Source organism: Dromiciops gliroides, chromosome 1, assembly GCF_019393635.1.
Source record: "Dromiciops gliroides isolate mDroGli1 chromosome 1, mDroGli1.pri, whole genome shotgun sequence".
Lineage (NCBI taxonomy): Eukaryota > Metazoa > Chordata > Mammalia > Microbiotheria > Microbiotheriidae > Dromiciops > Dromiciops gliroides.
This window is the reverse complement of record NC_057861.1, coordinates 707,637,003-707,654,050: the sequence shown is the minus strand read 5'-3', so window position 1 is coordinate 707,654,050 and position 17,048 is coordinate 707,637,003. Positions and strand designations below refer to the sequence as shown.

At 45.2% G+C, this 17,048-nt stretch overlaps 1 protein-coding gene across 1 annotated transcript in view; it reads left to right on the top strand.

Annotated features, from left to right (window-relative positions):
• The window catches only part of SYN2 (synapsin II), a 269,596-nt gene that overhangs the window by 229,319 nt on the left and 23,229 nt on the right, over positions 1-17,048 (top strand). Inside the window, exons 8-10 of the mRNA XM_043976114.1 lie at positions 3,057-3,131; positions 4,312-4,414; positions 9,472-9,621. Coding sequence (XP_043832049.1) covers positions 3,057-3,131; positions 4,312-4,414; positions 9,472-9,621 — 328 coding nt within the window. The remainder of the gene's footprint in view (positions 1-3,056; positions 3,132-4,311; positions 4,415-9,471; positions 9,622-17,048) is intronic.

Genomic DNA, 17,048 nt, shown 5'->3' with positions numbered 1-17,048 from the left:
TGAGGCTGAATCTCAATTTATCTCTGTTCTTTCTCTTTCATTTCCCCTCCCTTTCGCTTTCCTCTCCTCTTTTCTTACCTGTCTTCCTTCTATGTCCCATCTCTTAACCAACCATAATATTGAACTAAAGGTGTTTTTGTTATTGTCAAAGTTCATGAAGAGCTATATGGTTTCTTTCTTAATTTAACAAGAAGAAGAACTTACATATTTTTTACCACTTAAAATAGTTGATATCAATTACTTTTAATGGGAGCTCACAGATCTAAAGCTGGAAGAAGGCTCAAAGACCTTTCAGTCCAATCTTGTCCTTTCACAGAAAATTAAGGGAAATTAAGTGACTTGCCCATGGTCTTATAGGTGTTAAGTGCTGAAGGTAAGATTTGAACTCATATCTTCTGATTACAGAGTCGGTGACCTTCTACAGTATTGCTTCCTTTGTCAATCAATAAACGTTAATTCTGCCACACTCAAATCCAATACACATGCAAGTTAAGACATTGTCCTCCTGATGTCATTGTACCTCTTCTAAAACAAAGGAGGAACATTCATTAAGTGCTTATTATGTTCTAGGGCATCTAGGTGGTGCCATAGCACACAGAGCACCCGGCCTATAGTCAGAAAGAGCTGAATTCAAATCCAGCCTTAGACACTAGCTGTGTGACTGTGGGCAAGTCACTTAACCCCGTTTGCCTCAGTTTCCTCATATGTAAAATGAGCTGGAGAAAGAAATAGGAAACCACATCAGTATGTCTGCCAAGAAAACCCCAAAATGGAGTCATGGAGAATTGGACACTACTGGACAACAACAGCAACAAATATTATGTTTCAGACACTCTAATTAGAGCTGGAGATATAAAAAGAAGTGGAAAATGATCCTTGTTCTCAAGGAAATCATTCTAATTGGTGAATAAGAGAATATAAGGTATATACAGGGTCAACACAAGGAAATCTCAGAGGGAAGAGACTAGCCTTGGTGGCTTGGAGTGGGGAGGGGGGCGGTTCTTCTGCAGAAGGTGAGATATGAGCTGGCTGAATTTTGGAGGAAGCCATGGAAGTTAGGAGTCAGGGGTGAGGAGGGAGACCCTTTCAGGCTTGAGGCCAAGGGTATAAAGGCAGAGTCAAAGCTGGAGTGTCCTATGTGAGGAACAGCAAGAAATCCAGTTATCACTGGGTGGTGGAGCACATGTAGGGAAGTGTAAGAAGCCTGGAGAGGGAGGGGCTGAGCTGCAAAGAGCTTTAAATGTCAAACAGATTTTATATTTGGTCCTGGAAGCAATAGGAAGCCATTGCAGCTTATTGAACAGGAGAGGGATGTGGTCAGACTTATGCTTTAGAAAAAATCACTTTGGTAGCTGAATGGAGGATAGATGGAAGTGAGGAGAAAATTGAGGCTTTGCCAGCAGACAGGCGATAGATAATGATGGTCTGAAACAGAAGGTCAGCTCTGTGATTGGAGAGAAGGGGATGCTCCTAAGAGATGCCCTGAAGGTAGAAAGATTTGACAATAGGTTGGATATTTGGGTTGAGCTCAAGTGAGGAGATGATGATGACACCATGAGTGTGAGCTTGGGTAACTGGGAGGTTAGTGGTGATGGGAAATTTAGGAAGAAAGATTTGGAGGGGGAAAGAATGAGTTATTTTGGACATGAGGAATTTGAGAAGTTTATAGGACATCCAATTTGGGATGTTCAAAAGGCCTCTGTGGTTTTTGTCCTTCATCCTTGAAGAGGACCAAAATGGCACCACTATGTTGGGGGTCAAGTTTCATTGTGTCCAACTGTGGCTGATCAGACCAGTATGAGTTCAAAAGGCTCTACCATAAGTTGGGCACAAATAGTTTATATAGATATAAAAAGGAAGTTAGTCAGTGAGGGAGAACTGGCATTCAGAAGAGATATCAGAGATGGGTATATCTATCTGGGAGTCATCTTCATAGAAAATTGAAAGCATGAGAGCTCTAACATCATCAAGTAAGAGAGCGTAGAGAGCAAAGAGGAAAGGCCTGAGGATTGAGTTTAGGAGGACACACATAGTTAGTGGGCATGACCTAGATGAAAATTGAGCAAAGCAAGCTGAGAAGTCACATAGGAAAGAGGAAAACCAGGAGAGAGCAATATCATGAAAATCTAAAAAAATCAATACTGGTTGATTTTCCCCCCAGGGAGCTAGCTAGTCACCCTTGACAGAGACAAGACCTCTAGTCCTTTCAAAAAGCATTAACATGTATTTGCAGGTAGAGTTAATGGCTTCTCCATCATCAAGAGAAGTCAACCAAGCATTTGGGAGACCAGTATAGCCAAGAAAAATGGCAAAGAAACACGCAAAGAATATCCAACTTGTGGATCAATGGCCCCAGAAGAATACAGTAGGGAATCAGCTTTTAAGACTATTTATTAATTACAGCCCTCTTAGGGTACCTCACTTAATGTTATATGTTCTCTAATAACTAATAATCATCGCTGTACATTATTGCTATTCACTTACTATTATATTTCTAAAACACTTTGCAAACTTTACAGCACTGTATTAATGCTAGCTATTATTAGTACATCATTAAACATAACAATTTTTAAAATTAGCTTATTTAATCCTTTCAGCAGCCAGTGGGGCCAGGTTGTAAACCTAGTTCCTCAGATTCCAAATCTAGCAGAGTTTTCCCCCACTTTACCATTTGGGGCCTAATAGATAGATTTTAGGGGATGGCGATGACCTAGGCCCCAAATAAAGGGAACTCTGAAAGATCTGAGGCAAGTCTCTTAAGCTCTCTGGGTCTCAGTTTTCTTATCTGTGAAGTAAGGGGTTGGCTTCCCAGAATTCCTACTGAGACTGACCATAGATAGTTTAACCAATAGAATTAGTCTGGATAGTCCTCTGAACTTGTCTGCAGACCAAACAGATAGACCCCCGACCCAGGGGAAATAGAGGGGGTAAGAAAAGTGTCAGCCGACTCCATGAAGTGAGACCATTTTTGCCCTCCTCCCAGCCAATAACTCACAGTCCCCCCCTGACCTGGCCTGACCTCCCCTGGTCTGGTCTGGTCTGGGTCCTTGTTCTAGGAGGACATCCATCTCAGGAAACTGGAAGACGAACACTGGATCTGCAATGCTAGAGCAGATTGCAATGTCAGACAGGTGAGTAAGCATGCTTTCAAGCTCATGGCATGAAGTTCTGAGTGCCCCCAAACTGAAAAGGAGACACAAATGAATGAACATAAATACAGGAATAAAAGGCATGGAGTAGATAGACAAACTGAAGCATTTATTCATTCATTAGTCTACCCATCCATCCATCCATCTATCTGTCTACCTATCCATCCGTCTACCTGTCTGTCCATCGGTTTACCCATCTGTCCATCTATCTATCCATCCATCTGTCCATCCATCAATTTATCCATCTATCTTTCCAATCATCCATCCATCCACCTCACCATTCATCCATTGGTATGTCCATCCATCCATCTGTTTATCCATCCACCTATCTGTCTACCTATCCATCTGTCTACCTGTCTATCCATCTATCTATCAATCCATCCATCTGTTTATCCATCTATTGGTATGCCCATCCATCCATCTGTTCATCCATGCATCTGTGCATCTATCTATTCATCCATCTATCTGTCTATTTATCCATCCATCCATCCATTCATTCATTCAGCAAAATATGTTAGGTTTTTACTTGGCATCCAGGTCTGCGCTAGAGGATATTTAAGAAGCATGAGTGTCAAGGGCCTGACAGTCTAGGTGGAGAAGCAACACTTGTTTGCATGACCAGCAAAAGGCAGCATTTGCATGCTACATGAGAAGGTACAGACTCTTAGGTCAATAACGACAACAATAACATAATCCTAGCTGACATCTAGTCAGGACTTGAGAATTTGCAAAGCACTTTACATAAATGAGTTGCCTCATCTGATCCTGACAGCAACTGTGTGAGGTATTACAGTTACCATTATTCCTGTTTTGCAGACCAGCAAATTGAGGCTCAGAGAGGTTGATTTTCCCAAGCTCACATACCTAGTAAACATTAGCAGCAGAGGGAGATATAACAGCCGGGGTGTGAGGGTTAGAAGGAAAACGTTATGGATAAAGTGGGCTGGAGTTAAACTTTAGGGACAGAAAAGATATGGATGGACAGAGAGGAGGGGAGAATATTCTGGGGTGAAGTCCCAGCGTGTGCAAAGATGGGACTGTAGGAATGACCTTGAGGCATGCATTGGGACTGGGGAGGGGGTGAACAAAGGGGAGAGTGAAGATTTCAGTGAGCCATTTGGATCCATCCCATTGCTCCCCTATGCCCCCTTCCCTTTCTCAGGTATAAGCTGTGGGTGGACTCCTGCTCTGAGATCTTTGGGGGCCTGGATATCTGTGCTGTCAAGGCTGTGCATGGCAAGGATGGGAAGGATTACATTTTTGAGGTGAGTCTGACTAACTCGGGCAGTTTTTTTTTCTTTTTTTTTTTTTTGTGAGGCAATTGGGGTTAAGTGACTTGCCCAGGGTCACACAGCTAGTGTTAAGTGTCTGAGGCCAGATTTGAATTACTCCTGACTCCAGGGCCAGTGCTCTATCCACTGCGCCATCAAGCTGCCCCACTTGGGCAGTTTTTACTTTATGTTGGATGAGGGAAGGCAATGGGCCAAGGTCAGCATCCCTTGGTCCATAACTCTTGCTTTTAGGGTTAAGAAACCACAGAGAATGGGGCAGCTAGGTGGTGCAATGGATAGAGCACCAGCCCTGGAGTCAGGAGTACCTGAGTTCAAATCCGGCCTCAGACACTTAACACTTACTAGCTGTGTGACCCTGGGCACATCACTTAACCCCAATTGCCTCACTAAAAAACAAAAAACCACAGAGAAGACTCAGTGACTTGGTGGATGTTCCTGAGGCTGAGAAATAGGATCTTGATATAGGGAAGTGTTTTAAACTGTTGGACGTTATGGTCCTAAGAAGCAGAACCTCCCCTACACTGATACCCCTAGTCAAAAAGGGGTGTCAGTTTTCCAGATTCCAGGTCTTGCTGACCTTTTATAAAAATCAGAGATAACACCACACTGCCTCCTGGGAGCCCTGCTCAGATGTCATCCTCCCTGGGAAGAGGAGGATGAGGAGGTATCTTGTGAGATTGGAAAACAAACAAACAAAAGCACCCCTCCTAGAATATGGGAGTCAGGAACTCTGACTAACTCGGCTTAGTAGGTCCTGCTGCTAACTTGCTGCCTGACCTCCAATAAATCACTATGTTCACAATGTGCCGGATTCTCTCCTCTCGACTAACTTTGAATCACTGTACTGATAACGAATCCTGCCGAGTGGCCCTGTGCATCTGAGTCCACACTGTTCAGAGGTATAAATGACGTCAAATAGGGTCGGTGGCTCTAGCTGAATGGAAATATATAGTACGAGTTCTAGTAATGCAACCACTTAATGGATTAATTAACCTCATATCCCAGGCCCTGTACTAAGCAACTGGGATACAAAGAAAGGGCAAAAGCAAGTCCTGCCCTCAAGGAACTTATGTTCTAATGGAAAGAACTAGGCGCATAGATAGGAGCATAGTCTTTGACATAGAAGGGGCAGTGTTCTTGCCACCCCCTTCCTTCTCCACACACACACTCCTGGTCTTTCCTGCCAAGTAGGAAAGCATCTGATAAATGGGAATATTGGGGACAATGTCTCATTCCTCCTACTATTTGCATTTTAAACAAGGATGGTGGGGAGATGCATTTATATAGCACCTACCATGTGCTGGGCATTGTGCCAAGCACTTTAAAAAAATGTTATCTCATTTAATCCTCAAAACAAACCTGAGAGGTAGGTGCTGTTAATTATTGTTATTATCCCCGATTTACCGTTGAGGAAACTAAGGCAAACAGAGGTTAAATGTCATGCGAAGGGTCACACAGTCAGTGTCTGAGGTTGGATTTGAATTCAGGTCTTCCTGATTCCAGGTTGAGCACACTATCCACTGGGCCACCTTGCTGGCTCTGAGGCAGAGAGCAATGCTTACCCCAAAAGAATAAAGTGTCAGTGGTATGATGTTGGGCCTATAGTTCCTGAACTTGGAGGGATTTTATGATCATTGGCGTGTAGATTAGAGCTGCAAGAGACCTCAGAACTCACCTGAATTTTCTGGTGGCCCCTCATAGCCCACTGTGAAGGGACCACCTTGTTGTCCTATGAGAAGCCCTGCCTAGCAACAGGACACATGTCTCCTGCGTAAATCCACGTGCACCAAGACGGGTTACCAACCAAGGGGTGGGGAGGCCTGGAAGGAGGGAGCTGATCATCTGGAGCTGTCTCGTGGCTGTCCTATGGGTCACACATTGGAAAGCCATGTGCCCCACTTGTGGCTGGGGGTGGATGAGTAAGTTTTGTGGTACCATAGCTCTCTGCTTGGCTGATTCCTCTAATAGCTTCCTTTCTGAGAACTCACCACACCCCTGCTTCCAGCCATGGCCCTTAACCACATTTCCCCCCTCTGGCCTCCCCTGCCCACTGCCTTGGCTCCTCGTGTGTGTGTGTGTGTGTGTGTGTGTGTGTGTGTGTGTGTGTGTGTGTGTGTGTGTGCAGGAGCTCCATGACAAGTTTGCCCCAAATTAGAGTGTTGAAGAAATATTGGGGGAAGATGCCAAGAGAAGATGGGTAGGGAAAAGGATATGGGGGAGAGAAGCAAAGAAACAGGAAGAGAGGATGAAGAGGTGAGAGGAAGGCAAAGGAAGGGGAATTGGAGTGGAGGGAGATAAAGGGGGCGATACTGAGGAAAGGAGAAATGATGCAGAAGAGGAAAGAGCAGGGAGGGAAATGCGGAGAGAGTTCAGCAGGGAAGTGTCTGTCTGAGGCTGGATTTGAACTCAGATTCAGACTCCAGCCTGTACAGAACCTTAACCATTTTCAACCTCAGTTTTCTCATTTGTAAAATAATAAATAGCACCTAGCCCCCAGGGTTGTTGTGAGCGTCAAATGAGAGATCACACACAAAGCACCATATGCATTTTGGCTGTTATGATCTAGTTATCGTACATGTTTTGGTCATTCAGATTTTACTCTCCAATTTAAGATGCTGTAAGGCTAAGTGCTCTATAAACTGCTGCGGGCAATATTAAAGGTGAGGTGTTAGTATTAGTGAAGAGAAAGAGCCCCTGCTTTGTAAGGGGGTCTAGCCCTGGTTCGTGTACCCTATGCCATCTTGGAAGGCCTCTTGGGGGCCTTCTGTTAGAGGTGGGTGTCACTCGTAGACCTCAGAAGCAGCTAGATGGTACAGGGATTTAGCATGGGGCCTTGAGTCAGAAAGACCAATCGGGCCTCAGACGCTTATGAACTGTGTGACCCTGGACTAGTCACTTAACTCCTATTTGCCTTAGTGTCTTCATCTGTGAAATGGGAATAACATCACCACCCATATTGCAGGCTTGTGCAGATCAGATGAGTTCATATTGATAAAGCACTCAGCATAGTGCCTGGCACATAGTAGGTATCCTACAAATGCTTCTTCCCTACCCCTTTCACCCCAGTGAAATGCCCAGCCCAGGCCCCTGATGACGGGAGCCTGTGGTACAGACACAGCTATAAGTGTCTAGATTGGGACATTGTTCTTCTGTTTCATCTCAGTAACATCAGAGCTGCAGAGGCACAGGCTCATCTTCCTCAGCGTAGTACTTTCGCCGGTGTTGTTCACTGTCATTGCACCATTGTAACCTGCTGACCCTTTAATGCCCAGCAACCCCCAGTGCGTTAATCTGGGCACAGCCTCAGAGGCCAGAACTTGGACCGAAAGGAGGAAGTTCTCATGAGGCATATTTCAGCCCAGTTTAAGAAAGGACCTTCTAACCATCCGAGCTGACCCAAGACGGACCAGGGTGCTCCTTGTCACTGAAGGGATTTAATCAGAGGTTGGGCAGTCACGTGCCAGGAACATTATAGAGACTGGTCTTTCAGTTATGGGTTAGACTAGGTGATTCAGAGGTCTCTGCCACATCTTTGTTGTTGCTATTGTTGTTGAGTTGTTTCAACTGTCCATGACCCCATTTGGGGTTTTCTTTGGCAAGGATACTCAAATAGCTTGTCATTTCCTTCTGCAGCTCATTTTACAGATGAGGGAACTGAGGCAAATAGAGTTAAGTGACTTGCCCATGGTCACAGCTAGTAAGTATCTGAGGCTGAATTCAAACTCAGGTCTTCCTGACTCTAAGCCTGGAGGTCTGTCCGCTATACTACCTAGCTGTCTTTCTAAATCTAGAATTCTCTAAATCTGTGACCAGTAGGTAGCAGTTATAGGATGTAGTTTTCAGGCCCATATGTAAAAGGAAGACATTCTCCAAAATTCAGAGGTTCTTAACCACTTTGTGTGTGACATAGACCCCATGGTAAAACCCATAGACCCCTTCTCAGAATGTTTCTAAATTCATAAAATAAAATGCTAAAATTACAAAGGAATCTGTATTGAAGTAATCAAAAGTAATAAAAAAATTTTTAAAAATAAGTTCCTGGGGGCAGCTAGGTGGCACAGTGGATAAAGCACTGGCCTTGGATTCAGGAGGACCTGAGTTCAAATTCAACCTCAGACACTTGACACTTAACTAGCTGTGTGACCCTGGGCAAGTCATTTAACCCTCATTGCCCTGCAAAAACAAAAATAAAATAAAATAAGTTTCTGGACCCTCCACTCTAGGTGATATAAAAACAAAAGTCATCGATAAAAAGAAAATCCATTTAAAAACCAAAAAAAGAGACATTTCTAATGAAAAGAGTTATTTACCTATGAGCTAAACTAGACTGTAAGGCAATGAGATCCCTGTCACTAGAAGAATTCAAATACAGGTTGGATAACCACTTGTCAAGTCGTAATTCCTGCATAAGTTGGGATATTAGAATGGACCACTTTTTGGCCTCTTCTGTCTCTAACCTTCTATGAGTCTGAGAATTTTAGGAAGGAACACTTACTCAGTAGTCATGGGACATAGGTTTAAATTCCACCAAGTTTCTTGGATCATCTCTAAAATGAGGGGTGGGTTAGATTCTTTCTGAGAGACCTTCTAGCTGTAGGTCAGGAGTTCTTAGGTTTCTTTGTTTTTTATTTAAAAAAAAAATTTTGAGGGGCAATGGGGGTTAAGTGACTTGCCCAGAGTCACACAGCTAGTGTCAAGTGTCTGAGGTCAAATTTGAACTCAGGTCTTCCTGACTCCAAGTCTGGTGTTCTATCCACTGCGCCACCTAGCTGCCCTTCTTAGGCTTCTTTGTGTCATAGACCACCTTGGCCATCTGGTGAAGCCTGTATACGTACCCCTTCTCAGAAATGGTTTCTTAGATGCACAAGATAAAACACACAAAATTGCAGAGGAAGCCAATGATATTGAAATATACCAGATTTCCAAGGAACTCATACTGAAATATATCAGAATATTTTCAAACATGTCTCAGACCCCAGGCTAAGAACCCTTGATCTGAGTCCATGAGCCTATGATCTTTTCCATGACAGGTCATGGATTGTGCAATGCCTCTAATTGGGGAGCACCAGGTGGAAGACAGACAGTTCATCACTGAACTGGTCATCAGCAAAATGAACCAGCAGCTCTCTCGGACCCCTGCCCTGTCTCCCCAGAGACCCTCAACCACCCAGCAACCTCAGGTAAGTTTGGCTTTGGAGAATTGTTGGAGAGCCACTTATGGATGTGGGAGGCCACAGAGCAGGGCTCTAATATCTCTTGTGTTAGCACCCTAGTTTTCTATAAGGTCCAAGGTGGGAAAAGCTGGTGTGTGGGGTTGGTGGGGCTAAGGATGCTCATTGGTAGACTCAGGGTTCAATGATGAAACTCTCAAGTGTTAAAGGCTTTTTCATCATTTTGGAATTTATACTAGAGTAGTATAGTATACCATGTCATGTCATTATACTATATTACATCATATCATATTGTACTATTATGTTATGTTCTATCACATATATTTTATTATATTACATGTCATACCATATGTTATATCATATTATATTATAGTGTCCCCATTGGCCCTGAGGGGTTCAGATACCCTGAAAACACCACATTCTAGAGTCTGGGAGTCTCCTAGACTTAGCTCAAAGAAGCAGGGGAGGGGCAGCTGGGTGGTGCAGTGGATAGAGCACAGGCCCTGGATTCAGAAGGACCTCAGTTCAAATCTGGACTTAGAAACTTGACAGTTACTAGCTGTGTGACCCTGGGCAAGTCACTTAACCCTCATTGCCCTAAATAACAAAACAAAACAAAACAAAACAGAGAAGCAGGGGAGATTTGGACTGGGGTCCTTCCCACCAGCAGCAAATCCAGATGATTTGGCACATTCTAAGAGGAAAGGGACCGCTGTCTCTGGACCAAGTTGGTTTACACTGACTAAATGGAACCCTGAGAGAAGCATCAAAGTTCCTCTGGGGACCTGAGGATAGGAAATAGAAACCTAAACCATACATCATCTCTTTGCCCTTCCACCTCTGCTCCTTCCTGAATCCTCCCTAGGTGAGTAGTAACTAGAGACCTTCCATTGCTTCTTAAGCTGCCAGTGCTGAGTGGCCCATTGCAGACCCGCATAGCCACAGCAATGCTGCCTTCCTGTTGGAGCTACTGCAGTGGCTGAGGCATCCCTAGGAGTGGTTCTTTTTTTTTTTTTTTTGCAGGGCAATGGGGGTTAAGTGACTTGGCCAGGGTCACACAGCTAGTAAGTGTCAAGTGTCTGAAGCCAGATTTGAACTCAGGTCCTCCTGACTCCAGAGCCGGTGCTTTATCCACTGCACTACCTAGCTGCCCCTACCCCAGGAGTGGTTCTTACATGCAAATGCAGTCTCTAAGATGTCTCCCCTTCCTCTGAGCCTCAGGCCATTGGAAGGGACAGCCTTAGGAGACAATGACACATCTTTAGAGCTAGAATTGTCTTGTCAACAGCTTCAGGAAAAGGGCTTGCCCATAGCCAGCCAGGAACTTGACTCTAAGCTCTAAAGGGCCAACATTAAGTTCTGATGCAATTATGAAGTCAATCACCCAAGTATGTTGCCCCCCAGCATGCCCTTACTCTCCTTTGTAGTACTCCATCCCTTCCTTAGGCACCTGGTGTACACCTGTCAAAGTGTGCTTTTAGGTGTAAGGGCTAAAATTCTAGCTATACAGGGAAATAAGGAAGGAGAAATACAAATGAATAATCTTAGATCTAAGCTTAGTCTATTCCTTTATAAAACTCACCGAATCCCAAACTGCCTGCCACACCGCGAATCTCTGAAAAGACCAAACACCAAACCACGTGCACTCCTTTCAATCCCCTGCTAAATTCACCACCAGAGAGAGCTTCCGTTCCTGCCCTCACTTCTTCAAAAGTCGCTTTAGTAGCACGATCAATCTCTCAAATGATTCAGCTAAAACTTCCGATATATATCTTTACCACAAATAATTTTTATCACATAGGGAAGGCACTATTTCTTCTATCAAGTTATGCCTCTGGTGTGTATGTTTGTATTTTGGTCACTCCTATAGAATGAGAGGCTTCATTCCCTGCAAAAGGGGTCTGGGGTATCATTTGGCAAATGGGTACATTGTTTAATGTCAAAGCAGGGAGGGCCCCTCCCAAAACCCCTTCTACCAACATTGGTTCAATCAGTCATCAGTTGATCAATGGGCATTCAGTCCATACTGTGGGCTAGGTACTATGCTAGGCCTTGGTGATAAAAATACAAAAGTGAGCTAATGGGGGTCAGCTGGGTGGCACAGTGGATAAAGCACTGGCCCTGGATTCAGGAGGACCTGAGTTCAAATCCAGCCTCAGACACTTGACACGTACTAGCTGTGTGACCCTGAGGGCAAGTCACTTAACCCTAATTCACACACACACACACACACACACACACACACACACACACACACACACACACACACACAGTGAGCTAATTCCTGTCCCCAAAGGCTTTGTCCTCTGCCAACCAAAGCATCAGAATGGACCTTAGAAATAATGTCGTATCCTATCCTATCCTATCACATTATATTAAATGAGTTATTCACACACTTTTCTGTCCACAAGTCCTATCCTTCCCATAGAATGTAAACTCCTTGAAGGCAGGGGAAAAATATTTGTGTTTGTTTCATTTTTATTTTTCCAAAGACTTGTCCTTTTTCTCCTTAGGGATACATTTTATGGTACATTTTTTTAATGGATAGCATCCTGATGATTTCTTTGGAGTGGGGGAGATCTCAGTAAGGAAGCTGCCCATGCAGTAACTTGTGAAGCATCAGGTAGCCAGTATGTGTCAGAGGCGGGATCTGAACAGGCATCTTCCTAACCCAGAAACCAGCTTTCTATGCATTACACTGCTGGGCCTTTCACCTTGCTCAGATCAAGTGCTTCATTAAATTAAATTAAATTAAATTAAATATAACTTTGACCAAGTCACTTTCTCTGCTGGGCTTCGTAGGACCATAGATTTAGACCTGGAAAGGACCATAGAAGTCACTGACTCTAACCCCTTTATTTTTACAAAGACTGAGACCTCAAGAGGTTAAATGACTCGCCCAGGGTCATATTGCTAGTAAGCATTTGAGGTGAGATTTAAGCCCAGGTCTATGCAATTCCCAATCCAGCACAATCCCCCTGCTCCCTCAGTTTCTTCTATAAAATGAAAGACATTGGAATCAAGTATGCCCAAGGACCCTTCCTGCACCAATCTTCTAGGATTGCTTCTTCCTCTGTAAAATGAAGAGACTGGAGATTCAATGTTCTCGGAGGCTCCTTTCTCATCCAGTGACTTTATGTCTCTGTGACCTACAGTTCAAGTTTGGGCATTTAAAGGAGTGAGCTGCCAACTCTGGGATTCTGCGGGCTCTTCTCTGACCCCAGGCACCGTAGAAGATCCCTTTATTCAGATCATTGCCTTCCACCAAGGCCCTGCATAAAGATGGGGCTGGTGTCATGTGCCAAGTACAATAGGTATGACCTATGACCAAAGGAAGGTGGGGCGCGTTGGCAAGTTCTCCAGACCTATGAACCAGCCCTCCCCCCACCTTGGTGTTACCTTCCCCATGGCCACCATGTTGTGAGCAGTCCCTCCTGGCTTTCTGATACACACCATCTCAGAAGGTCTTACTGAGCTCACTTACACCTTGGCCAACCTCTAGTTGGCCTCTTCCTATGAACACACCTCTTACAAAAGAGCTGAAAATCCATTCCTCAAGATGTTAGTCATTAGAAAATTGCAGCTGGGCAATTAGGAGAACAAAGCTTAATTGCTTATCAGAGATGCAAGCCTGTTATTATAGCTTTGTACTTAACTAGAAGTGATGAAAAGACTTTCATGTTTTAAAAGGGGGGAGGGGGAAGAGCAGGCCTATAGTTAGATCTTATGATCTTGGAAATGTGATGAGAGGGGCTGTGGGCTGGGTTCTAGTCTAGTAACCTTGGGTAGGTCATTGATGTCTCTTAGTCTCAGGCTTCTGAAAGGTTCTTTAAAGAGGTTTGTCATTGGGCAGCTAGGTGGCACAGTGGATAAAGCACCGGTCCTGGATTCAGGAGTACCTGAGTTCAAATCCGGCCTCAGACACTTGACACTTACTAGCTGTGTGACCCTGGGCAAGTCACTTAATCCCCATTGCCCCCCCCCAAAAAAAGAGGTTTGTCATTATTATTATCCTTGCCATTTTAACTATGTTTAAAGTAAGGAGATTGGACTGAGTGAGTTCAAAAGACCCACCTCCCCCACCCCCAATTCTAACATTTTCTGAGTCTATGTCAGGTACTGAAGCAGGTGCTTAGAGAGATGTTGGGAGGGTCAGACAGGAGTCTTCCTGGTACTTCTCCAACACCTCTGACTCAGGCCCAAGTGAAACCATCTCCCCCCTATCCTCCTCTCCCGCCACTCCACCTGCATCTGGGAAAAGGGCAGACTTGGGAGCAGAACTCACCCTACTATGGGTGTGTGATCCCGGGTAAGTCGCCTAATATCTGTTTCCCTCAGTTTCCTTACCGGTAAAATGGGGATCATATGAGCACCTACCTGGCAGGGTTGTTATGAGGATCAAATGAGATACTCTTTGTAAAGCCCAGTTCCTGGCTAATGGCAGGTGCTGTAAAAACAGTTATTCCCTTTTCATATTTGAGGGTAACAGGCAGACCTTTGACTAGACGTTTTCCCCACTGCCTATCGCAGTGCCTTAAATCCTTTGGGTCTCAGAGGGCTTTCCTAATTCCTCTCGGAAAATTATCTCCAGTGAGATAACAGACCTAAAGCACTTTACAAATTACACAAATGTCATCATTAGGATAAAATTGGAATCCCTCTGGGAGGGTGAATATCTTAAGTAAGGCAGCGAGGTACAGAAGAAAGAAGATGAAGCCAAAGGCCCTGCTTCAAATTCTGACTCTGCCAGAGTTTCTCTAGACCTCAGTTTCCTTACCTGTCAAATGGGAACGGGGTTGGGCAGGGAGTGGCCAGCTGGAGAGCATGGAGTAGATGACCTCTGAGGTCCGTTCCAGATCTCTGATCCTTATTAGCTCTCACACCTTAGTGTGGATCGATGACACCCGTGCTTCATTTCTGAAGTGGGGCGGGGGGAGTATTAGATCCCTTGCAACAAGACACAGAGCCTCCCTTATTCAGTGTGACACTGACACCTGGTGGCCAACATTGGTCCCAGCTTGCCGTCTCTTAAGAGAGGTCCACTCTTGTAAGTAGTTCACACTTCCCTAAGGCTCTCCTTCACCCCACCCCTCTGCCCAGCTGCCCTTCTGTTTTCTTAGCTAATAGAACAGAGTATTTTAGAGTTGGCAGGGTCCTTCCTCTAAAGCCCTCTTCCAGGAAAGAGATTTGTGCTAGACCAGGTCTGGATTCAGATCTTGCCTCTTATGCTTACTACCTGCCTTACCTTGGTCAAGTCACTTCAGTCCCCAGAGGTTCATCTTCCTCATCTTTAAAATGAGGGAGATGAGAGCAGTTAGGTGGCATAGGGGATAGAGCCTGGGCATTGGAGTCAGTAGAACCTGAGTTCAAATCTGGCCTCAGACACTTGACACTTACTAGTTGTGTGACCCTGGACAAGTCACTTAACCCTGATTGCCTCTCCAAAATAAAATAAAATAGGGAGATGGTCTAGATGGTTTCTGATGGGTCCCCTCCCAGCTCTAGAACTATGATCCTGTGAACCCCAATTAGCTGGAGTCTGAGGTTGTCTTCCCCACTCCTGGCATGCACATCCCTCTTGTCTCCTCATCATCTCTCCCTTCTACCCTTCCTTCTACATGCTGTGTGCCCAGCACTGTGCTTGGCTCTCACCCCTATGATACTTGCCACATTCTGCTCTGGGGTCTAGAAATTCATGTCTCATCTCTCCTGCTAACTGCCAGGCTGGATCACAGAGTCATAGATCAGGCATCTAGAGCTTGAAGGGCAGTGTGGGAGTCTTACCTCCCCCACCCCATCCTGAAGTTCAATGACACCAAAGGTTACTCTAGGAGAAGATAACAGAGAAGGGTCTTTAGATTACACTCTTTCTGCCAGCTCATGAGATTGGCTTTTCTATGTGGAATCATAAAAATCACCTCCCTCTATTAGTCACCATATGGAATACAGGCTATAACCACATTTTACAGATGAGAAAACTGAGGTCCGGTGAGATTTAGGGATTTGTCCAAGGTCACACAGTTAGTAGCAGAGGGGATTCCAGCGCATGTTCCTGGATTCAAATCCAGCCCTTTCCCCCCATGTGTCTGCTATTTCTCCCTCTCAAGGGAGCATTTTCATTTTCCTAAGGGACTCTCGGGAGCCAAAAAAATTTTAAGAGTCAAAGGAATGAATTTCTAATGTTGGGATTTCAGGCAGCAACCCAAGCAACTTGGTAAGGTTTTTGGAGGGGTGGAGGGTACCCCTCCAAGGACATGCACAGCCACATACTGTATGGACAATATAAGGGGGGAGACTCTACTTCTCTCTTACCCCCCTCCAAAGCCAGTGAAGACTATTGATAGTAGTAATAAATAACATTTATATGGGAGTCCCAAAAGTCTTAGTGCAGTTAAAATCTTGAGTATCTGAAAATTGAACTGACTGTTGGTGTGCCCTGTAAATTGCTCCAGTGTCTGCAAAGTGCTAAATGATCGCATTTCCTCCTTCCAACAACCCTGTGAGGTAGGCACTATTAATTCCATCTCACAGATCAGAAAAAATAAGGGTCAGAGAGGTTAGAACCCTTGATCACAGAGCTGGGAGCAGAGGCAAGATTCAAGCCAAGACCCTCTGGGCACCATTTCTAGCGATTTCTCTGCCTCAGGTGGAGGAGTGAGAATGACTGTGTTCAACAATAGGTGGGATGTCCTGACTAGACATTTGGCCCTTGGATTTCTGGACTACAGCAGATCCTATTCTGAATACCCCAAGGGAGATGCCCTGAGCTGGGTCCCTGGGTAGGACCTCTGGGTAACTCAGAAGTCACAAAGTAGGAGGAGGAAGAAGAAGAGAAGGAGGAAGAGGAAGAGAAGAGAAGGAAGAAGAGGAGGCAGAGAGGAGGAGAGAAAGAGACCTGTGTCAGGGCCACTTGGAGACTGGCTTACCCAGAGAATAGGGGTTGTATATACTCCCTGAGAACCAGCAGCCAAAACCCGAGCCCAGGAGGACCCCGAGTGCCTGAGCACACAGCAGACCCGCTGTCCCTTTTGCTAAATCTGAACCTACAACCTTGAGGCCACATTTTTGCACACTGCCTCCCTCTCCCTGGGGTCCTGAGCCTGGGGGAAGCCAGGGCCGGAGTAGGCAGCCAATCAGAAAGGTGCAGCATTAGTGTCCGGCCAGGAGTCCGGCCTCTTTCCTGGGGCCAGACCCTGGGACCCTTTCCCAATTTCCTGTCTCGAATTCTGCTGAGCAAGCATAGGGCCCTTCCTTTATGGAGGGGGAAGGGGTGGGGGTGGGGAGGGAAGGAGAGGGGGCATCTGGACTCAGACCAGCACGCTCTCAGCGGTTGACTCACTCGGTGTCTTTCCTTCCTCCGTCAGTGGAGCTGAGCCCTACCTCCTCTGCCAGGCCTTGTTTGCTGATAACTGCAGGAGAAGGAGAAGGGCCTAGCT